Source organism: Dasypus novemcinctus, chromosome 19 (assembly GCF_030445035.2).
Source record: "Dasypus novemcinctus isolate mDasNov1 chromosome 19, mDasNov1.1.hap2, whole genome shotgun sequence".
NCBI classification, from domain to species: domain Eukaryota; kingdom Metazoa; phylum Chordata; class Mammalia; order Cingulata; family Dasypodidae; genus Dasypus; species Dasypus novemcinctus.
In genome coordinates, this window is record NC_080691.1 from 38548046 (window position 1) to 38572875 (window position 24830).

Sequence of the window (24830 nt, forward strand, 5' to 3'; positions counted from 1 at the left end):
TAGCTACCTAACTTAAATACTCCTTGAAGATGAATCCTGTTTTCTTCCAGCTGATTTAAAAGTACTCAATAGTTGCAAAGAAAGGCTAGAGAGAGATTCTTATAAAGCAGCCGTTCTCCTGAAAGTTTTTTTTTTTTAAGATTTATTTTTTTTATTTCCCCCTATTGTCTCCTCTCTGTGTCTATTCGCTGTATGGTCTTCTGTGTCCGCTTGCCTTCTTGTCAGGTGGTACTGGGAATCTGTGTCTCTTTTTGTTGCGTCATCTTGCTGCGTGAGCTCTCTGTGTGTGTGGCATGACTCCGGGCAGACTGAATTTTTCGTGCGGGGTGGCTCTTATTTTGGGGTGTACTCCTAAGTGGGGGGCACCTCTGTGTGGCACAGCACTCCTTGCACACAGCAGCACTGTTCATGGGCCAGCTCACCACACGGGTCAGGAGGCCCTGGGTACCAAATCCTGGACCACCTATATGGTGGGCAGACCCTCTATCAGTTGAGCCATGTCTGCTTCCCTCTCCTGGAAGTTTAAAATCTGCTCTTTTGAAGACAGTACTTCTGGGAACCTTAGTGATACTTGGTTTATACCTCGCCTGTGCTACTTCAAACATCGCATTTCATGCTGCTCCTTTGTCTGTAATTGCTTTATTTCTCCCTTACCCCCTCATTAGATTATAAACCCTTAGAAGTAAGGCTCACTGAGTGCACAGCAGGCATTCCATAAGTAATTGTTCAACTGAATTAACAAAATGAGGAGGTCCATGATTATAGTTATGTTCTGAGTTGACTAGTTGGCCATCTTGTGGGGGGCGGTGGTTGTCTGAGGATGAAAGTGCTCTCTGTTTTGCTTGTGTTCTTACTGCTTGGTCAGAGTCTGTCCCCAGTTCTGTGGTTAATTAGAGATTGGCACTGAGACTGTCTTGTGTGTCCAGAGGTGCCCACTGTCAGTAAAACATTGTGGTGAGGGGTGTGAATTACATGATTTTCCAGAACTGGATGTGTTGTCTATATCACATAGTCTTCTATAATTAGTTTGAACCTCAGTTATATTGTGTTCAGTAAATATTAACTAAAATACTCCAAATAATTTCTTTTACAAAAAAAGTTTGTCATATATACATTCTTTCCAACATTTTCAGGTCAAAGGGAAGCCATTTTCATTTTTCTGGAGTGTGATTTCCCCTCCTCCCTTAAAAAGAAATCAAGAATTAGAAAGTTGCACTGCTTCAGAAACATCTCAGGTTTCATTTTCTCTGTAAGAATGTAAAATCAGTTTTAAAACCTGGGAAGAATTTTTGCATTTGAACAAAACCACATAGCAGTCTCCTAGGCCCCAGAAGTCCTAGCATTGTAAGAACTGGCTTTCTTATAATAGCACTTGGAAGCAGTGTCTATCCCTCATAGGACTTTGGCTACATTTTCCCTCATACTGAAGTATTAGAGCATTTTTGTGACTGAGGAAGGCAGAATTTACTACTTTTATGAATCTGGGTGACAGGTGACATCTGTGAAGAGAGAGTTGGCTGTCCTGTTGTGCTTATTTCAGCATGCCACCACTTTGTGCAGCTCTCTTGCCTTTGTGTCTGCAACATCACATACTGTACCATTCTAAGAAATTAGGTGCAATGAGATATATAAATTCAACATTATGGCTTAAGAACTATATTTCCTTTACCTCACGTGTACTTAAAAGTTTAATCAATCAAACTTTATTGCCTCCTCTTTCCTTTAAGCAGGCTCATTGAAAGTAATGGTTTTCTCCTGCAGTCATAACTCAGTGGCCTTGGCAACTTTTGTCTTATGTTAAGACTTAAAAGTCAACTCCATTTCCTTTAGTGCTGAGAGTGTTCAGCAGGGATGGAGGCTCCAATCACCACCAGAGCTGCTCCTGACACTTAGCGTATTCACAGCCCTCCTCTGTCCCAGCCTAGATGTCAGTCTCTGTTTTATCTGTGAAGATTGTTTTTACTCTTCAGCATTTGATCATGAGGAGAAGAGATGAGGGGTTTTTGCACACAGTCATCTTTCCAATAACTTCTCAGTGACTGAACTCTCAACCTGTCTGTATCAGTAAAAAATGGTATCCTTTCTCAGAAGAATCATTATCAGGCTTGTTTGGCAGCCCTCATCAGAACACCCTGCAGCCATCTGCTTCATGGCTCACTTCCACACACACACGATATCATGTCTCCCTTGTTCACCCTTCCAGGTAAAGAAGCAGATTTTAGACGAGAAGATCTACTGTCCTCCCGAGGCCTCTGTGCTCCTCGCTTCTTACGCCGTCCAGGCCAAGGTAGGCTCAAAGGCATTCTTTTTGGGTATTAATGCGTGTCAAGGGATTGCTTCTACCTACTGTTTCTTTGCATTTTCTGGACTTGGAGAAACTTGCCACAGAAAAGAAGATGTTATGGGACTGTGGGCTTGGAGGAACCACTGTAGCTGTCTCAGCTTTTCTGTAGTCTTGTAAGAGAGAGAATGTGTGTAGATGGTCACTTTATTCTTCATAAAAATTTTTTTTAAGGATTTATTTTTTATTTCTCTCCCCTTCCCTGCTCTCTCCCCCAGTTGTCTGCTCTCTGTGTCCATTCACTGTGTGTTCTTCTGTGTCTGCTTGTATTCTTGTCAGCAGCACCAGGAATCTGTGTCTCTCTTTGTTGGGTCATTTTGCTGCTCTCCATGTGTACGGCACCACTCCTGGGCAGGCTGCACTTTTTTTGCGCTGGGAAGCTCTCCTTACGGGTCGCACTCCTTGCGCATGGGGCTCCCTTATGTGGGTGACACCCCTGTGTGGCAGGGCACTCCTTACGTGCATCAGCACTGCGTGTGGGCCAACTCACCACATGGGTCAGGAGGGTTTGAACCCTGGACCTCCCATGTGGTAGGCGGACAGTCTATCCGTTGAGCCAAATTCGCTTACCCATAAAACTTTTTTTTGAAGCATTACATTCCTATAGAACAATGCACAAATAATATGCATAAAGCTTGATGAATTTTCTGCATAATGTCATTGTACATGTGTGGTCAGTTACATTCACTGGGCCGACCTCTCTTTTTATTAGAGAGGAAAAATAAATTTATGGTCTCCAGTTTAGGCCAAATATAGCCTGTAGGTCAGGAAGGCCCAGATCTTCATTCCAGACTCATCTCATGAGAACCAGAGGCCCTGTGTGGTAGTCTGCTTCATTGGCCCTTGATGGGCCTTCTACCATCCTTATGACTGGGCACTGCAGACTCTGTGGGCCTCTAAACCCAGTTGAGCTGTTTGGTTGGCTGAAAATCTTTTGAAAGAGAAATCACTACAGACCAAGAGAGAAGCTGCAGGTCTTAGGTTTTTGTCCCCTTCGTTTTGTTTTGTTTTGTTTGCTCCCCCTGAGATCTCTCCTTCTTCTCTTTCTTCATTGTTTTTGCTGTTGTTTTTGCTCATTGTTTGTGCTCATTGTTGTTGTTTTTTTAAAGATTTAAAAATTTTTATTTATTTCTCTCTCCTTCCCTCCCCCAATTGTCTGCTCTCTGTGTCTGTTCACTGTGTGTTATTCTTTGTCCACTTGTATTCTTGTCAGTAGCACCGGGAATCTGTGTCTCTTTTTATTGTATCATCTTGTGTCAGCTCTCCGTGTGTGCAGCTCCACTCCTGGGCAGGCGCACTTTTTTTCATGTGGGGCGGCTCTCTTTACGGCGTGCACTCCTTGCGTGTGGGGCTCTGCTACGTGAGGGACACCCCTGTATGGCACGGCACTCCTTGCGCGCATCAGCACTGGGCATGGGCCAGCTTCACCACATGGATCAGGAGGCTCTGGGTTTGAACCTGGGACCTCCCATGTGGTAGGCAGATGCTCTATCCATTGTGCCAAATCCACTTCCCTGTGCTCATTGTTTTTGCTCATTGTCTGCTTGTTTTGTTTGTTTTCTTTTTTCCCTTTAGGAGGCACCAGCAACCAAACCCAGGACCTCCCATGTGGGAGGCAGGCACTCAACTGCTTCAGCCACATCGACTCCCTGCTTGTTTGATTTTGTTCATTGTTTGCTTGTTGTCTGCTCATTGTTTTGGCTTGTTGTCTGTCTTCTTTAGGAGGCACCAGGAACTGAACATGGGACCTCCCATGTGGGAGGCGGGTGCTCAACCACTTGAGCCACGTTCTCTCTTCACACCTTTGTAGATTAACTAGAGAATCAACCTAGGATGCATGGTGTTCCTCAGATTATCCACTTTAATCACCTACCACCTTTGCTTGTTCCCCTTACTCCTGCCCTTTTCCCCAGTATAAGAGGATATCTCCAGAATTGGGGCTCCTTGATTTTTTTTGTGATTTTGAAGCAGGGTCTTTTTTTATTTTTTTTTTATTTTTAAGGGGGTGGTGGGGATTGAACCCGGGACCTCAAACGTGGGAAGCAGGCACTCAACCACTGAGCTATAACCTCTCCTCAGAAGCATAATTTTTTTAGTTATGATTTTCTTTTTTAGTTATTTCCTGGTGTCCATCAAACCATTTCCCTATAATGCTAGAAAAAACTAAGACACATTAATAACTAAAAAAACACAGGGAGCAGGTGTAGCTCAAGTGGTTGAGCACCTGCTTCCTACATATGAGGTCCCCGGTTTGATCCCTGGTACCTCCTAAAAACCAAATAGCAAAACAGATGACGAAACCAACTTAGAGGGACTGGCGTAGCTTAGTGGTTGAGTGCCAGCTTCCCACATAATGTGGTCCTTGGTTCAATCCCTGGCCCCAGTACCTCAAAAAACAAAAAGCAAAAGCAAAACAACACAATCAACCTCTATACATTCATTCATTCATTCCTTGTTTCTTAGGAGACACTGGGAACCAGACCCCTGATATGGGAGGGAAGTGCCCAGTCGCTTGAACCACCTCCACTCCCTGCCCTGTTGTGTCTCTCATTGTATTTTTCTTTTTGTGTCTCTTGTTGTATTAGCTTCCTGTGCTTGCCCATCATGTCAGCTTGCTGTCTTGCTAGTCCACTTAGGAGGCATCGGGGACATGGCTCCCTGCTTTGTTGTGTCTCTCATTATACCTCTCCTTTTGTGTTTCTTGTTGCGTCACCTTGCCACGCTAGCTTGCTCTCTTCTTTAGGAGGTACCAGGAACCAAACCAGGGACGTTCCATGTGATAAGCGGAAGCCCAATAGCTTCAGCCACATCCGCTTCCCACAATGACCTTCTTAGCTCACATTTTTGTGTCATTTAATAGAGTTTTAGTGTCAACTGAAAAGAAAAAAAAGTCTATACGTGCTTGTCAAACCAGCAGAAGCCCTGAGTCAGTTTACTCATTTGATGACTAGTCTAATATTTGCTGAGTATCACCAGGACTTGTGAGGTTCTTTTCTCTGTCCTAAATTTGTCCAAGGTCGTGCAGGCAATCTTGGGTAAAGCTAAGGTCAGAATTCTTGGCTTTGGGATTGCGTTTTTGCTCCTCTGTTCCATTGCTCTGAAAAATGAGTAATTGAGAAAACAGAAAATAGGCCTTGACTCAACTAAAACATGCATTTCCTTTTATGCTTTGATTAAGAATATTATTAACAGGAAAAATGTGTCCTTTCAATCAGTATCACCCTGACAGTGATGAAGCAGTTGTTGCTTTCATTAAATCAGAGCTCTTCCTGGCCCTTTTTAGTACTCATGCTCCCAAACTCTCAAGGACAGTCCTTCTCTTTGAAGGGCTTCAGTCTAAAAGGCTACATTTTCTTTGCCTAGATTTTGGCCCTCAAATTCAAAGGCCACCTGTGAGAAAAGACACTTTTCAGGGAACCAACAGATGTTTGCTTAAACAGATTTCACTATAGGAAAGCCCTACTAATTTGAATCCTACTAATTTGGAGATGAAAGTGATTCACAGACAGTGTATGTGTTTCATATGGAGAAGGATGTTCTATCTTTCCTGATGTAAATTTTCAGAATTTTACAAATAAAGGAAATCTATGGCTTAAAGTCTGCATTCAGGAAACTAAGGATTACTTTAACTGCTTCCAGTTTCTAGGATTGTTATTTAATATTACAAGGATATCTTTTATTAGAATGTTAATCAGATCTCACATGCCTATAGTGTTTTACAGCTTTATAAAATGTCATAACATGGATATTTTGTGTGATTTTTAGTATTGTATTTTCTGGTAGCTAAGGCTTGAGAACACTTTGCCTGTTCTGCAGATGAGAAATTTAAGGCTCAGAAAGGATTATGATTTGTCCAAAGTCATTTGTATGTCATTTTATTTTTATGGAATTTATTGCCCACTTTTTTTTTTCCTTTTCTGCCCACTTTTTGATGGACAGGATTTGAGGCAGACTGTAATGAGTGAATGGAGCTGGGATGAGGACCCTGGTCTCCAGGTTGCCTAACTCAGCACTTTGCTCTTGCCACACCTGGCCTGGTGTGTGAGGGAGGTCTGTGAGTAGCATGCACTGCCTTTCACTATGTTCCAGCTTCATTTATATGGTCACCTTAGGCCAAGCCTTTCAGTAAGTCATACTGGTTCTTTCTAATTTATTTAGTTTGTTTTCTTCCTTCTTTTTGAAATAGAAAGGAACTTTAGAAGTATGGAGGGGAAAGTGAACCGAACTCATTAACACATGGAATTTAATTACAAGCAAATGTATTCATTACAGCATTTCAGCTGTTTGAATGATATAGACACAGCTAATTCCAAAGCATAAAGAAACAATTACTGTCAAAGTATAAATACAAATATTAATCACATGCTTCAGTTAGCAAGAACCATATTTCTTGTTTGAAGTTTGAGTTATGTTTGAATCAAAAGTATGGACTGGTTTTTATTTTTTTTGTGTGGGTTTTTCTTTTCTCTTTTTTTTTGTCCTATCATATGATACACCAATGTTTAAGCCACCTGTTGGATTTTATGTTGACAGTTTGTTGTTTGAAATTTGTTCTTATTAAAAATGACTTTGGGGAAAGCAGACTTGGCCCAATGGATAGGGTGTCTGCCTACCACATGGGAGGTCCACGGTTCAAACCCAGGGCCTCCTTAACCCATGTGCAGCTGGCCCATGCGCAGTGCTGATGCACACAAGGAGTGCCGTGCCACACAGGGGTGTCCCCCGTGTAGGGGAGCCCCGTGTGCAAGGAGTGCACCTCATAAGGAGAGCCGCCCAGCACGAAAGAAAGTGCAGCCTGCCCAGGAATGGCGCCCTACACACGGAGAGCTGACGCAGCAAGATGACGCAACAAAAAGAAACACAGATTCCCAGTGCCGCTGGTAAGGATAGAAGCGGTCACAGAAGAACACACAGTGAAAGGACACAGAGAGCAGACAACTGGGGGAGGGAAAGGGAGAGAAATTAAAAAAAATAATAATAAATCTTTAAAAAAAAATGACTTTGGGGGAAGCAAATGTGGCTCAAGTGATAGAGCTTCCACCTACCATATGGGAGGACCTGGGTTCAATTCCTGGGGCCTCCTGGTGAAAAAGAAGAGAAAGCCTGCCTGCATGGTGAGCCAGTGCCCCACGCAAGTGAGTCACGCAGCAAGATGATGATGCATCAAAAGAGAGACAAGGGAAGAGTCAAGGTGAAGCACAGCAGAAACCAGGAACTAAGGTGGCGCAGTTGACAGGGAACCTCTCTCCTCATCAGAGGTCTCCAGGATCAAATCCTGGTGTATCCTAGAGAAAGAGAAAATGAGAAGACAATGCAGCAAAAACAGCAGGGTAGGTGGATGGAAAAGGGGGTAATCTTCCTTCCTCCCTCCCTCCCTCCCTCCCTCCCTTCCCTTTCTTTCCTTTCTTTCCTTTCTCTCCCCTTCACCCCCCCACCCTGGTTGTCTGTTCTCTGTGTCTGTTTGCTGCGTCTTTGTCCACTTCTGTTGTTGTCAGCGGCACCGGAATCTGTTTCTTTTTGTTGTGCCATCTTGTTGTGTCAGCTCTCTGTGTGTGCAGCACCGTTCCTGGGCAGGCCACACTTTCCTTTGCACTGGGCAGCTCTCCTTATGGGGTGCACTCCTTGCGCGTGGGGCTCCCCTAAGCGGGGGACACCCCTGCGTGGCAGGGCACTCCTTATGTGCATCAGCACTGCGCATGGGCCAGCTGCACATGGGTCAAGGAGGCCCAGGGTTTGAACCGCGGACCTCCCATGTGGTAGACAGACGCCCTAACCGCTGGGCCAAGTCCACTGTCAATAAATGGATCTTAAAAAAAAAATTACTTTGGGAGAGAATAGTATGTGACTTACCATTCTTGCATTGCTGGCCTGTAAGCTTGTCGTGTTCAGACAGGAGAAAAGAATGGTCAGAGAAAAGGGTTAGTGTTTCTTAATGAAAATCAGACAGAATGCCAAAATGCAATCCGTTAAGAAGTTGAGTACAGTCAATCCTCATTAATCGCATTACATATTAATGAATTCGCCCACTCACTAAAATTTATTTGTAATCCCCAAATCAATACTTGCAGTGCTTTCACAGTCATTTGCAAACATGCACAGAGTAGCAAAAAATTTGAGTTGCTTAATGTATACTTTCCCAGGGAAGGTCAAACAAAGAAGTACTCTACCTCCTTGTTTCAGCTCTAATGCTGTAAATAAGTGTCCTTTTTGTGGTATATTTATTACCATGTTTTTTACATTTTTGTATCTTTTTTTGGGAGGGATGATTTTGTTGTTTCAAGGGCCCCTTGGCTTAGTGCTGAAGGACTGTCTAATGTTCCTAAGTGCAAGTAGGCTGTGATGTGCCTTATGTGAGAAAACACATGTTAGATAAACTTCATTCAGGCATGAGTTATAGTGCTGTTGGCTGTGATTTTAAGTAAGGTGTCTTTAATAGAAAAACACATAAAACAAGGTTGTATATTGGCTGATTAACAAAAATGTTGTTCACAGGAATCTCACTCTATATCCTCTAGAGCAGTGCTTCAGTATTCACCGATTGTTTACAGTAACTTTATAGAACATAACTACTGCATTATAACAAGCATCAACTGTGTATGTAAAGTATACGGTATGGAGTGGCAAGGGTTGAGGCCTTAAAGGTCTTTAGGGGGTCAAAGTATGAAGGGTATTAACTTTATCCTGTGGGTAATGGAAAGCCAGTGATGTTTGTATTTCAAACAGATCTTAAGGTGGCTGTGTGGACAGAATGGAATGAGACAGGTTTGGAAACAGGGAGACCAGTTAGTAGGCTGTAGTGGTCCTCCTGGTGAGAGACGGTGAGGCTCAGACCTCAGGGCAGTAGTTGGATGGAAGGGAAGAGACTGGTTTTAAAATATCCAGGAGGTAAAACTTGATATAAATGGTGCCATACTCTGCATATCCTTTTACAAACTGCTTTTTCCCCCCACTTAACATTGATTTTGAGAATTATCCGTGTTGTTATGTGTACATGTAGCTCATTGATTTTAACTGCTCTCTGTAGTCCATTGATAAATAAACCCAGTTTAACCATTCCCTTTCTAAGGAAGAGATAGATTGTTTCCAGTTTTTATGCTCTACTGAAAATCCTTTTACATGATTTATTTTTGTACATATGTAAAAGTTTCCCCCCCCTTCAGATAGATTTCTAGAAGTAGAATTGCACAGGACTGACAAAAGAAGTACCTCTAAATATAAAGAACTCTTAAATTTATAAGAAAAAGACAAACAGAAGAAAAATGGGCACAAAGGATATGAAAGGTAATTATAGAAGAGAAATGAAAATGTTCAGTAAATATGAAAAGATAGTATCACCAATTAATAATCAGGAGAAAGGAAAATTAAACATAGGGTAACATTTCAAACCCATAAGATTGGCAGAGACTAATAAATTGAACATCCGCAGTATTGCAGCTTAGGTACTTGTTGGAGGTACTGTGAATTGGTATAACCTCTTTAAATGAAGAGTGTGGTAGGGGCCAGTGAAATAGATGACACTCTGAGTCCTCTCCATTTCTCGAGGTTCCAGAAGAACCCCTGCCCAATATGCCCTTGTCACTTAAAACTGTCAGAACAGATAGATCCACCTTATTCTTTTTAAAAACTACTCTTTTTAACCCTCCAGTATTTCATATAATGGAGGGTTGTAGATTATTTAAACATTTCCTAATTGTTGGATATTTAGGTTTGTTTTTCTTTCTATTATTTAAGTGGTGCTGTGATGAACATCCTTGTCTGTGCCTCCTTGGGCACATATGAACAATATCAGATTCCAAGAAATGGCATAATGGGGTTGAAGGATAAGGACATTTAAAATTTAAATAATGCTAAGTGAAAGAACATTATTTAAGTTTTACAAAAGGCCACATATTGTAGGATTCCATTTATATGAAATGTTCAGAATAGGCAAACCCATAGAGACAGAAAATAGGTTAGTGGTTGCCAGAAGATGGGAGAGGGAGAAATTTGGAGTGACTACTAACAGGTACAAGATTTCTTGTTGGGGTAATGGAAAGGTTCTGGAACTAGGCAGTGGTGATGGTTGCACAACATTGTGAATATTCAGAAAACCATGGAATGATTTTTAGTTTAACCAGTTGAAAAGGGTGAATTTTATGTTATGTGAGTTTTTATCTCAATAAAAAGACTTAAAAATTAAAAAAAATAGATGTGGCCATATTGCCTTCCATAAGTGTTGCCCTGATTTAACTTCCAGAACAGTGTAGAATACCTATTTTCCACACCCTGACCAACAATGGTATTATCAGTCTTTTAATTTTTGCTAATCTGATAGAAAAAAGATTTTTAAGAATTTGTATATCCTTGATAGCCATTGAGACTGAGCAACTTTTCATAGGTTTATTGGCCATTTGTATTTCTTTTCTCTGAATCAATTGTTTATGTACTGGGCCATTTTTCTCTACTGTATTGTTTATATTTTTCTGATTGATTTGTAGGAGCTCTGTGTGTTAATGGGCATCAGCCTTTTGTCTGTTTTTACATGTTGAACTTTTTCTTTTTGTGTTTTGAGTGATTTTTAGAATGGCTTTACCAATCCATTGTTATATACATGTTCCTCCATATTTTGTTCTGGTATTTTTTTGGATTTTATTTACAGGTTTAAGTCCTTCATGCATTTGGAATTTAGTGACTATTGTGTGGTAGGGATTTAAATATTTTTCTATGTGTGCATTAATCAAATCTTTATATTTTGTGAAATCCTTTTCAGAGCATTTGGTCTAATTTTCCAGTATATATAGGCATAGGAAATTATATAATTTTCAGAAGGAGTTTAACCCTAGAATCGACTCCAAGAGTCCTTTCAATGGTGAACTCCCTTCTTGGATTTAAATTCACTGGGTTTACATTAGAGTGGATTCAGGTTTTGTAGAGCCTAAAGTTTATAAAATTTGGGGGGCTCTCTTTAATGCAAGAATACTTAATTGTGAATATAAAATTAGACACAGGCCCATACATATGCGAAGACCCGAAATCCAAGCTTCATTAGCTTCACAGTAAATTCGTCCCTGGTTATACCATCAGACTGCATTACGTAAAAGAATGAGGAGCAGCCATCCCAATTTGTGCAGTGGTATGACTCTTTTATACTGAGCAACTGCCACAATTTAAAAACTGTTTTTTTCTTTCTTTGTTTTTTAAAGAGATGTTTAAGAGCAGACATCCACATCAAGGTGGCTTTAATGTTATAAGTGGAGTGGATCCAGAGAAGTTCTCAGCGAGGCTCAGATGTAATGCATTTGATCAATCGAGAAGCTGGGAGCATGTTATAATAATGTGGATAGTTAATCTTTCAAGCCTTTGGAATCTGAATTTATAGCTTTAACTTTGCATATTTGCTTACTTTTGCATTAGAGTTTGGTCAGCATAGTTGAGAGCTTTGCAAATGCAACTAATGGGGCTTTCTTTAGCATCCTACTCCTTCAAAATCAGGGAAGCAAACAGTGACTGGTGTCATTATAAATTATATGGAGGACAACAAACATATGAGCAGGCTCTGCACTTAATCCTTTACCTGAATTGTCCACCTATGATCTTACACTGTTATGTCCCTTGATTTACAGATGGGGAGGCTGGGGTTTCAAGAGAGGGAGCCTTATTGAAAGCCTCAGAGGTGTACTCCAGAGGTTACCCTTTCAGATCCTCTAAGGGAGACAAGGAAACAGACTCAGGGAGGTGTCACGACCTGAATTTTATCTTTTGATATGAGATTGTATCATGCGTTTATATGCCAAGCATTGTTTAAAAATCTCTATGTAGGTATTATTTCATTTAATTCCCACAGAAGTCCTGTAAGTACTATTACCCCCATTATACAGATGAGAAAACAGGCACAAAAATGTCCAAACTCATAGAGCTTGTAAATGAAAGCGTTGGGATTGAACCTTAAAGAGCCTCTGCCCACACTCTACTGATGCCTCCCACAAGAGTGCAATTGAAGCTCACTACAGTTGATGATTTATTGACACCTCAGGGCCTCTTCCAAATTGAGAGAAACTGTCACTTCCAGTTTTTATGAAGAAATGCATAGACAGAGTTACAAAAACTGTGACAAATTTAACATGCTTAGTTTGACAAATTCTTTTAACACACTAAACAGTGCAATATAATTTTGCTATTCACAAGGTAATCATAGGAGATTTATAAGATATAGTAATACTAATTCAGGGTGGTATGGTAATGAGGCACTATTTAAAGGTGATGATGAGCATCTTTCAATTGTGGAGTGTCTCTGTAGTCTGGTGTACTACTTCATTTGGCAAATGAACACACCAGAAGTCTAATTTGAAGTTCTCTGAGAGCAGAAAGGTGGGGCCATGTCCTGTCCCAGTTTGGTGGTAGATAGAGCCAACAGATTTGTGCCTGCCCTTTTGTTTTCCAATGTCCTTGACTAACAGCATGAATGGTTGTAGATTATACTAAATTACTGAGGTTTGCCATTTGTTTCTTTTTATATTAGGAAAGTTATATAGGTTTACAGAAATATCATGCAGAAAATACAGAGTTTCCATTAGGCCACCTCCTGCACATTCAGTTTTCACTGTTCTTAAAACTTTGCTTTAGTGTGGTATTTTTGTTAGTCAATGAACAAATGTTATTATAATTATACTTGTTAATTATAGTCCATAGATTGCTCAAGTTTCAGTTTTTGTATGTGGCATGAGGGTAGGGGTCCACATTCATTCTTTTGCCTATGGATGTCCAGTTTTCTCAACACCATTTGTTGAAGAGACTAGTCTTTCCCAATTAAGTGGACTTGGCACTCTTGTCAAAATCAGTTGGCCGTAGATATGAGGGTTTATTTCTGGATTCTTAATTTTATTCCACTGGTCTATATGTTTGTTGTTGTGCCAGTACCATGTTGCTTTAATCACTGTAGCTTTGTAGTAAGTTTTAAAAATAGAAAGTGTGAGTCCTCTAAGTTCTTTTTCAAGGTGTTTTTGGCTATTTTGGGCCCTGTAGCAGTTTGATATGATTATGAGTTACAGAAATAGATTTTGGATTATATTTGTAATCTGGTCTGTACCTGGGCATGATTAAGTTATGATTAGGGCTTTGAATGGGCATTGAGTCCCCACCCCTTGGTGGGGCATGGTGGTGGTGGGGCATAAAAGGCATGGCAAAGGACAGAGTTGAGCGTTCTTAATGTTGGAGTTTTGATGTTGGAGTTTGATGCTGAAGTCTTAAACTGGAGCCCCAGTGAAAGAGATGGAGGTGTTGCCTGGTAGTTTACAGCTGACTTTGTGGAGAGATGTAAAGCCTGGAGAGCCTCATAGTCCACAGCTGACCTTGTAGAGGAAGAGAGGAACCCTGAACCCAGAGAGAAGCAAGACCCTTCAAGGGAGGAACCCAGGAAGCCTGAACCCTCGCAGGCATTTGCAGCCATCTTGCTCCAATACGTGAAAATAGACTTTGGTAAGGGAAGTAACTTACGCTTTATGATCTGGTATCTGTAAACTCCTACCCCAAATAAATACCCTTTATAAAAACCAACCAATTTCTGGTATTTTCCATCAGCACCTCTATGGCTGACTAATCCAGGCCCCTTACCCTTCCATATAAATTTGATGATCGGCTTTTCCATTTCTGCAAAGAAGGCTGTTAGAGTTTTGATTGGGGTTGTGTTAATCTGTAAATCGCTTTGGGTAGAATTGACATCTTAATAATATTTTGTCTTCCAATCCATGAATGGAATGTCTTTCCATTTATTTAGGTCATGATTTCCTTTAGCAGTGTTTGTAGTTTTCCATGTGTTTAAGTCCTTAACATCCTTGGTTAAATTTATTCCTAAATATTTGATTCTTTTGTTGTAAATGGACTTTTTTCCCTTGATTTCCTCTTCAGATTATTAGTTACTGGTACTGATTTTTGCATGTTGATCTCACATCTTGCCACATTTCTGAATTAGGTTATTTAGCTCTAGCAGCTTTGTTGATTTTTCAGGATTTTCTGTATATAGTTTCACTTCTTCCTTTCCAATATGGATGCCTTTTATTTCTTTCTCTTGCCTAATTGCCCTAGCTAGAACTTCTAGTCCAGTGTTGAATAACAATGGTGGCAATAGGCATCCCTGTCTTGTTCCTGATCATAGAGGGAGACTTTGTCTTTCAGCATTAAGTAGGGTGTTAGCTGTGGGTGTTTCATAAATGCCCTCTATCATGTTAGGAAAGTTTCCTTCTATTTTCAGTTTTCTAGGTGTTTTCTTTAAGAAGGGATGCTGAATTTTGTCGAATGCCTTTTCTGCATCAATTGACATGATCATGTCTTTTTTTCCTTTGTTCTAATAATGTGGTAATGTGGTGTATTACATTAATTGATTTTCTTTTGTTGAATCGCCCTTCCTTATCTGAGATAAATGCCCCTTGACTGTGGTGTATAATTCATTGAATATGCTGTAGGATTCAGTTTTCTAGTATTTTGTTGAGGATATTTGCATCTCTATTCATAAGAGATATCGGTCTGTAATTTTCTTCCCCTGTGATATCTTTATCTGGCTTTGTTATTAGAGTGATGGCCTCATAGAATGAGTTAGGAGTGTTCCTTCCTTTTCAAGTTTCTGGAAGAGTTTGAGCAGAATTGATGTTAATTCTTTTTGGAATGCTTGGTAAAATTCCCCTGTGAAGCCATCTGGTCCTGCGCTTGTCTTCATTGGGAGATTGTTTTATGACTGATTTGATCTCTTTACTTACAATTGGTCTGTTGAGATCTTCTATTTCTTCTTAAGTCAGTTTAGGTAGTTTTTGTGCTTCTAGGAATTTGTCTGTTTTGTTTAGGTTATCTAATTTGTTAGCATACGGTTGTTCACAGCATCCTCTTATAATCCTTTTTATTTCTGTGGGATTAGTAGTAATGCCTCTATTTCATTTCTGATTTTAGTTATTTGTCTCCTCTTTTTTCCTTTGTTAGTCTAGCTAAAGGTTTGTCAATTTTATTAATTGTTTCTATGAACCAACTTTTGGTTTCCTTGATTCTGTCTATAATTTTAAATTTTTCTCTTCTATTTATTTCTGCTCTAATCTTTGTTATTTCCTTCCTTTTGCTTGCTTTGGGTTTAGATTGCTCTTCTTTTTCTAGATTCTACACTTGTGAATTTCAGTCTGTGATTTGAGATTTTTCTTCATTTTAAAGTAAACATTTGGGGAAGCAGATTTGGCTCAACTGATAGAGCATCCACCTACCACACGGGAGGTCTAGGATTCAAACCCAAGGCCTCCTGACCTGTGTGGTGAGCTGGCCCATGAGCAGTGCTGACACGTTCAAGGAGTGCCCTACCACGCAGGGGTGTCCCTGCGTAGGGGAGCCCCACGCGCAAGGAGTGCGCCCCGTAAGGAGAGCCACCCCATGCAAAAAAAGTTGAACCTGCCCAGGAGTGGGGCCGCACACACAGAGAGCTAAACAGCAAGATGACGCAACAAAAAGAAACACAGATACCTGGTGCCGCTGACAAGAATATAAGACACAGAAGAACACACGGTGAATGGACACAGAGAGCAGTCAACGGGGGGGAGGGGAGAGAAATAAAATAAAAATAAATAAACATTTAGAGCTCTAAATTTCCCTCTCAGTACTGCCTTGGCTGTATTCCATAAGTTTTTTTTTAAAAAAAGATTTGTTATTAATTTATTTATTTATTTTCCCTTTCCCCCACCCCCGCCCCAGTTGTCTGTTCTCTATGTCCATTTACTGCGTGTTCTTCTTTGTCCGCTTCTGTTGTTGTCAGAGGCATGGAAATCTGTGTTTCTTTTTGTTGCGTCATCTTGTGTCAGCTCTCCGTGTGTGCGGTGCTATTCCTGGGCAGGCTGAACTTTCTTTTGCACTGGGAGGCTCTCCTTACTGGGCACACTCCTTGTGTGTGGGGCTCCCCTACGCAGGGACACCCCTGAGTGGTGCGACAGTCCGTGCGCGTAAGCACTGAGCGTGGGCCAGCTCCACACGGGTCAAGGAGGCCCGGGGTTTGAACCGCGGACCTCCCATGTGGTAGGCGGACGCCCTAACCACTGGGCCAAGTCTGCTTCCCTGTATTCCATAAGTTTTGGCATATTGTGTTTTCATTTTCATTTGCCTTAAGATATTTCTTAATTTCTCTTGTGATTTCTTCTTTGACCCACTGACTATTAAAGAGGTCATTGCTTAATTTCCACATTATTGTGAATTTCCCAGTTCTCCCTCTGTTACTGATTCCTAGTATCATCCCATTTGGTTGGCGGAGATACGTTGTATAATTTCAATATTTTTTAATTTATTGAGGCTTGTTTGGTGACCTACCATATGGTCTAGCCTGGAAAATGATCCATAGGCAAAGTGTTCTGTATGTCTGTTAAGTCTTATTTGATTTAGAGTATTGTCCAGGTCTTCTATTTCCTTATTGATCTTATGTCTAAATGTTCTGTCAAAAAGTGGTTTATCGAAGTCTCCTACTATTACTATAGAACCGTCTATTCCTCCCTTCAAACCTGCTGATATTTGTTTTATTTATTTGGGAACTCTGTGCTTAGGTAGGTATATATTTTTAATTGTTATGTCTTCTTCATGAATTGGCCCCTTTACCAGTATGTAGTGACCTCCTTTGTCCTTTGCAATAGTTTTTGACTTAAAGTCTGTTTTATCTGATAGTAGTACAGCTACCCCAGCCTCTTTTGTTTAATATTTGCATGGTATATTTTTTTGCATACGTTTACTTTTGTCTACTTGTGTCTTTGAATTTAGGGTGAGTCTCTTGTAAACAACGTATAGTTGGATCATGCTTTTTAAATCCATTCTAGGGAATTTTTTATATCTGTTATTGAGGTCTTCCCAGTATTTCTGTTTGGTTTTTAAAAAAATTTCTCCCTTCTTATTGAGATTTTTATATTGTTTCACTCATTATTTTCCTGATATCCATTAGTTCTTTCTCCTTGTACTCCTTTATCTCCTTGAGCATATTGTGGATCAATTTTTTTTTTAAAAGTCCTTGTCTGATATGTTAAAAATCTGTTGTTCTTCATTAATAGGTTTTTTGTTTTCATCTTGTCCCTTTGGATGGGCCATCATTTTCAGTTTCTTTGTCTTGCATTCTTTTGTTGCACACTGTACGTTTTAATATTATAAAGCATTAACGCTGGGATTTGCCCCTGAACTGTCTGTTCCTTAAGTTTGTATCTATCTAGTGATATGACAGATTTCCGAGTGCCAGGAGCTAATAAAAACAAACAAATGGGGAAATGGACTTGGCCCAGTGGGTAGGGCATCAGTCTACCACATGGGAGGTCCGCGGTTCAAACCCCGGGCCTCCTTGACCCGTGTCCAGCTGGCCTGTGCACAGTGCTGATGTGCAAGGAGTGCCGTGCCACGCAGGGGTGTCCCCCACGTAGGGGAGCCCCACGCCCAAGGAGTGCGCCCCTAAGGAGAGCCGCCCAGCGCGAAGGAAAATGCAGCCTGCCCAGGAATGGCACCGCCCACACTTCCCGTGCCGCTGATGACAACAGAAGCGGACAAAGAAACAAGACGCAACAAATAGACACAGAGAACAGACTCCCAGGGGAGAGGGGGAATTAAATAAATAAATAAATCTTAAAAAAAAAAGCAAAAAACACCTTTCACAGCCTTTGCAAATTGGCTCTGCGTTGCCTGGTACTCTCCATTAGAGTTTAGCCCCCTTCTATCGATAAGATCAGCCCGACGTGAATGTGGAGTGCTGTGTCCTCTCTGTCTTTAATGAGCCTATGCCTTTTCCTGGGCTTGTGCTTGCTTGTGGCCTTGGGAATTCTCCCGTCTACAGGAATTTGAATTGTCCCTTCTACTCCCTATGAAATAGAGTTTCTCTCCCTCTGGGGTTCTCTTTTGTTTGACTTAAAGCAAGTAATCCTTTTCCCCAGGTTGCTTTGACTTGTTTCTTATACTGCTTTAGTTGTCCCCATGTTACTTCTAACTGCAGAGCAAGTTCTGGGATGAGTTTCCTGGTTCGTTCTTTCAGGCTGCCATGTGATAGATGAAAACCAACATGTGGGTACCCCAGTATGTGCTATGGGATTACTCTGCTCCCTCCAGAACCAGGCTACATACCCACAATAAGATTACAGGCTGGCTCCACACTGTTCCAGGGAGAAGCTAGCAAGGATGCTGTGAGCTTTTCCTACCATTTTTACAGCACTCACCCAGTTACTGCAACTCTTCAATTATTTTCTAGAGTTTTGAGGAAGATGCCTCTGCTGGTTTTTCTAGCTGTTCAAAGATTGTGTGAGGGGATGGCACCCTGAAGCATCCTACAATGTCATCTTGAGCAACTAAAAGACAGCTTTGTGGTTTTAGGTAAAAAGAAAACCACTGAATGCTGATTGATCTGAAACAGGCTTTGATTTTGTATTCTATATGTTTTAGAGTTAGTTTCTTTTTTAAAATTCTTTTATTTTTAAGTATTTACTGATCAGATTTAAGTTGTCTAAGGAGAGGAGTATTTTTTTTTAAGATTTATTTTATTTATTTCTGTCCCCTTCTCCCCCGCCCCCACCCCAGTTGTCTGTTCTCTGTGTCCATTTGCTGCTTGTTCTTCTTTTTGTCCACTTCTGTTGTTGTCAGCGGCACAGGAATGTTTCTTTTTGTTGCGTCATCTTGCTGCATCAGCTCTCTGTGTGTGCGGCACCATTCCTGGGCAGGCTGAACTTTCTTTCATGCTGTGCAGCTTTCCTTATGGGGCGCACTCCTTGCGCGTGGGGCTCCCCTACATGGGGGGCACCCCCACATGGCATGGCACTCCTTGCGCACATCAGCGCTGCGTGTGGGCCAGCTCCACACGGGTCAAGGAGGCCTAGAGTTTGAACTGTGGACCTCCCATGTGGTAGACGGATGCCCTATCCACTGGGCCAAGTCCGCTTCCTGATTTTTTTTTTCTTAATCATAAAATAAATTTCAAAATAATTGTCCCTGGGTAAGTACATTAAAATTCAGAGCCCTAGTTCTGGCCCTACTAGTGACTTTAGAAAAATCAGTGAACCTTTTAGTCATTTCTTTGATGGCATAATGGGAATGACAGTATTGACATTAGATTTTTCCAAAGTATTTTTGAAAGCCTTGAGTGAAATGTTAAAAATATTGTCTGTATTATTCCTGGCTCTCAACTAGTAATTCGTTCCAATTACCAGCCACTTAGAAGCATTTGTATCATAAATGGACCAGACTCTTATCATATTACTGATTACACCTTCCACAGTTGGGTTTTGATGTTTCATTTCAAAAGCTAATGTTTTCGTAGCGACTGTTTTCTTTTAGGGCTAGAAAACATGGTCACGTTTCTATACAAAAGTCATATTCTTATTAGCACATCACCCATCCATCTCTTATGGGATTATGCAACTCTGTTCATAGATACAATCAGCTTTGTATTTTCATTCAAGGATAACAAACTAGCAAGGTTGAAATCTTGACTTGTCATCAGAATTGAATTGCTCCCCGGAGCTGGGCTGGAATGAGACTGAGCTGAGCCCTGTTCAGAAATGGAAATTGTCTCATAGAATCTCAGTTGCCTTCTCTCCCTTTCTTCTCTTCCAGTATGGTGACTATGATCCCTCTGTTCACAAGCGTGGATTTTTGGCCCAAGAGGAATTGCTTCCAAAAAGGGTAAGAAATCAATTTGAGGTGTACTCCAGCTTGTTTGGGAACACGTAGCAGTTTATTTGGTCTATAAGAAAGCTAACTTAAGGACTTGTAGGAAAACTGGAAGTATAGGAGAAGAATGTTTTTATAAATATTGAATAAAGAGTGTGTAATCTCTATTAAGAATATCAGAAAAGCAAATATCACAACTAAAAAGACAATGACAAATGCAATAAATGAGCCTAGATTGGATCTAATAATGGAAGAGGAGAGACCCCAAAAGACATTACTGGGACATATGAAAAAAACTAGAATATAGGTAGAAAACTTTAAATCAATGTTCTTGAAGTTGATAAGTGTACTTAAGGTGGTTGTATAAATGATTATCCTTGTTCTAAGGAAATGTATGTGGAAGTATTGTATGTTAAAGGAGCCTGATATATACAACAAACTCTAATGTTTAGAAGATTGGTAAATGCATAGGTAGGTAGATGGAGAGAGAGAATGGTACAAGAAATGTAGCAAATATATATTTTTTGTAGCAAAATATTAAAAGTGGTAGATATGGTTATGGGGGGTATTTGTTGGAGTTCTCTGTATGGGTTTTGTATTATTTTTGCAACTGTCCTGTAAATTTAAAATCATTTCAAAATAAGTTTAAAGGGGAAAAAAAAGCAAAGGTTCTTGGAGTTGGTTTGGGATTGTCAGGATCAACCAGCATGGCTTGCTTGTTAGTGTTCTCTAGTATGATAGTTTCTTTAATAAAGGTGGAGGAGCATCATTTAGTCTCAGGGAGGGGTATGGAGTGTGCTCAGCTTAGAGAATTGAGCTGTTTGCATCTGTGCTGGGTGGATAGAGATGAGTTAGGGGTGGGTATTGTTTTTAATCCTTAGTGTTGTTCATCTTATTCATTAGCTGCAGAAGCTGGCCCTCCCTCCCTTTTGCCATTTCCAATTTTATAGCGCTACTCGTCTGTCACTGTGTAATAAAGGCATGCTCCTCACCTTTCACTGACTTCACTTGCTCATTTGATGGCTTTTTTGCAGGCCTGGCTTGGCTGGCCAACCCAAGATTAGTTTACAATGATCCTGAAGCAAGCTCTTCAGTGAGCTTCTCTATCAGAGATGGTCTCTGGGACGTACAACACAGGAAAGAAAGCAGGGGCCCTGTCAGAAGAGGGTTGCTCCGAGGTCTGAGAAATAGTGCAGTTTTCTGAGTTGTTACTCAGATTGAATGATGCTTGCGAACATGCCCTCCTTTGCTGCTCTGTGTGTCTCTCTGCTTGCAACTTTTTAAAAAATAACTTGCTGTTTTGTAAAAATGATAAATAATTATAAAAATATCAGACAATACCCAAACTTTCTTTATGTGTGGGTTTTTTATTTTGCTCCATTTTTTGGTAGGTGATAAATCTGTATCAAATGACTCCAGAAATGTGGGAGGAGAGAATTACTGCTTGGTACGCAGAGCACCGAGGCCGAGCCAGGTGAGGCTGTCCCATTAGGCTGTTCCATTATTGCCTTACATTTCTTTATGAGTGTTTCATTTAAAAAAAAAAACAAAAAACTACAAAACTAGGACATACTTAATAAAATTCAGTTCAGAAATATATGAAAGAAAAACGGAAAACTGGGAGTAATCTGGGTCTTCAGTTTCACATGTGTCATTTATTACAGTATAGGGTGAGCATGTGTCTGCATGCACACTTATTCCTCCTGTTGGATATATCGATCTACTGCATTCATAGTTAATTGAGTTTAATTTTAAGAAATATAATATATGGATATAGCATTGATTTTAAATCTTTTCTTCTATTTAATGACATTTGAAGTATCTGTAGGACTCTCACCTTTACAGAAAGGTCTGCAGTACACAATCTTGTCTATCCTTACACATTTGTGTGAGTAGTTCTGAGGATAGATTCATTAGAAGAATCGCAGGGTCTCAAAGGATGTGAGCATTTTTGCATTTCAATGGGAGCTACCAAGTTGTACCCCAAAAAAGGTTGTACCTAATTATGTTCCCAGCAACACTGTACAAGTGCCTTCATTCTACCTCATTATTTTTATCAGTCATTTTATTTAATTTTAATTTCATTTCATTTCAATTTTATTTTATTTTGTGGAGGTACTGTACATGGGAGGCAGGTGCACAACCACTGAGTTATATCGGCACCCATTATCAATAATTTTAATTTTTGTAATCTAAAAGGTAAAAAAGGGAAACGGACTTGGCCCAGTGGTTAGGGCATCCGTTTACCACATGGGAGGTCCGCGGTTCAAACACCGGGCCTCCTTGACCCGTGTGGAGCAGGCCCATGCGCAGTACTGATGCATGCAAGGAGTGCCATGCCACACAGGGGTGTCCCCCGCGTAGGGGAGCCCCACACGCAAGGAGTGCGCCCATAAGGAGAGCCGCCCAGCGCGAAAGAAAGTGCAGCCTGCCCAGGAATGGCGCCGCCCACACTTCCCACACTTCCCCCGTGCTGCTGACGACAACAGACGCGGACAAAAGAAACAAGACTCAGCAAATAGACACAGAGAACAGACAACCGGGTGAGGGGGGGGATTAAATAAATAAATAGGCGGTGGACTTGGCCCAGTGGTTAGGGTGTCCATCTACCACATGGGAGGCCTGTGGTTCAAACCCCGGGCCTCCTTGACCTGTGTGGAGCTGGCCCATGTGCAGCGCTGATGTGTGCAAGGAGTGCTGTACCACGCAGGGGTGTCCCTGAATAGGGGAGCCCCACGTGCAAGGAGTGCGCCCCATAAGGAGAGCCACCCAGCGCGAAAGAAAGTGCAGCCTGCCGAGGAATGGCGCTGCCCACACTTCCTCCCGTGCCGCTGACAACAGAAGCAGACAAAGAAACGAACAAGACGCAGCAAAATAGACACAGAAAACAGACAGCCGGGGGAGGGGAGGAATTAAATAAATAAATAAATCTTTTTTTAAAAAAATAAATAAATCTTTTAAAAAAAGGGTTAAGAAAATTGTATCTTTTTTAAAATATATTTTTTATTTTTAAAAGGTACTTAGATTACATAAAATGTTACATAAAAAAACATAAGGAATTCCCATATGCCCCACTCTCCACACCTGTCACCCTTCCCCACATTATCAACTTCTTTCATTTAGTGTGGTACATTCATTGCAATTGATGAACACGTTTTGGAACATTGCCTCTAATCATGGATTATAGTTTACATTGTAGTTTACACTCTCTCCCACTCAATTCTGTAGGTATGGTCGTATATATAATGACCTGTATCTGTGGTTGCAGTGTCACTCAGGACAATTCCAACTCCTGAAATTGCCCCCATGTTATACCTCTTTGTCCCTCTTCCTGACTTCAATACCTCCAGTGGCCACTGTCTCCGCATCAATGATAAAATTTCTTCCATTGCTAGAATCACAAAAAATCTGTAGTAGAATACCAGTAAGTCCATTCTAGTCCATATATTATTTCCCAGTCCTGAGGATTCTGGGATGGTGATGCCCACTCCACCTCTAATTGAGAGGGGGATTCAGTCCCATATGGCTGATGGATGGGGCCCCTCTTGCTTGCAGTTGTAGACTATCTTGGTTCCTTGGTATGGTAGTTGTCCATCCTCACCTCCTTGTTAGTTGTCCTAGGTGAGTCCAATGAATTGGAGAGTAGGTGTTGCAATTCTCCTAAGCTTCAGGGCTCAGCTGGCAAATGGACAGCCCAGAGATTCAAGTTTCTTGGACATACACCTACCAACTCCAGTATCAACTATAGGTTCAAATAAAGGGGACAGAAGAGGCATGTGTAGAGGAGCCATATCTGAGTCCAGTTCTGTCACACTGGGGAACTCAAACTCCAAAGTAAGGCCCACTGGCAAGGCACCAACCTCCGGAGCTATCTGCCATGGCTGCCATGGACCTGAGTGTCTCCAGAGTCCTTAGGAGCCCCACTATTTGGGATAGTATCTACTTTGGCTGTCTATGAGATCCTCCTGAGACATGCATAAGAGTTATCTCTGGGAAGACCTCCTAACTCATTTTGAAGTCACTTAGCACATAAACTCATTTATCTTTACCTTTTCCCCCTTTTATTCAAGGTCTTTTTCCAGCTGCATTGCTCCTTGGTGTTTGTTAGTAATCCCTCAGTGCCAGAGAGACTCATCCCTGGGAGTCATGTCCCATGCTGAAGGGGAAGGTAATACATTTATGTTGAGTTTGGCTCAGAGAGAGGCCACATTTGAGCAACAGGGAGGCTCTCAAGAATTAACTCTTAGGCACCTTACAACACTAGGCTACATTGCAACTGCAAGAACAAAGGCTTATAAGGATAGTTGTAAATATCAAGTGCCCATCAATAGACACTAATCATTGCCCCTTTACTTGGGTGATTGTTGCTGTTCCATTAGAGAATGTGGCAGAGCTCCCCAGGATGGGAATTCAGTATTCTTTCAGTTGTGTGAATCTCTACTCACTGTGCAATGCCCCATCAACACTTAAACACATTTATATACCTTATATGTATGCCCAGGTGAAATTCCTCCTATCACTGATACCCCACACCAATGATCTTCCCCTGCCATAGTTTTAACCCTTCTGTGATCCAAAACTTCTTCAAAAATGAAGCCCAGGCGGTGGACTTGGCTCAGTGGTTAGGGTGTCCATTTACCACATGGGAGGTCTGTGGTTCAAACCCCGGGCCTCCTTGACCTGTGTGGAGCTGGCCCATGTGCAGCGCTGATGTGTGCAAGGAGTGCTGTACCACGCAGGGGTGTCCCTGAATAGGGGAGCCCCACGTGCAAGGAGTGCGCCCCATAAGGAGAGCCGCCCAGTGCAAAACAAAGTGCAGCCTGCCCAGGAAGGGTGCCACACACACGGAGAGCTGACACAACAAGATGAT

The 24830-nt window shown here is 41.3% G+C and overlaps 1 protein-coding gene across 2 annotated transcripts in view; it reads left to right on the plus strand.

Moving 5' to 3' along the window:
* NF2 (NF2, moesin-ezrin-radixin like (MERLIN) tumor suppressor) overlaps positions 1-24830 on the plus strand; it is a 105456-nt gene that overhangs the window by 29640 nt on the left and 50986 nt on the right. For both annotated transcript variants that reach the window (XM_004461765.5, XM_004461764.4), the window contains exons 4-6: positions 2204-2287; positions 19904-19972; positions 21352-21434. In XM_004461765.5, the coding sequence (XP_004461822.1) occupies positions 2204-2287; positions 19904-19972; positions 21352-21434 (236 nt within the window). The remainder of the gene's footprint in view (positions 1-2203; positions 2288-19903; positions 19973-21351; positions 21435-24830) is intronic.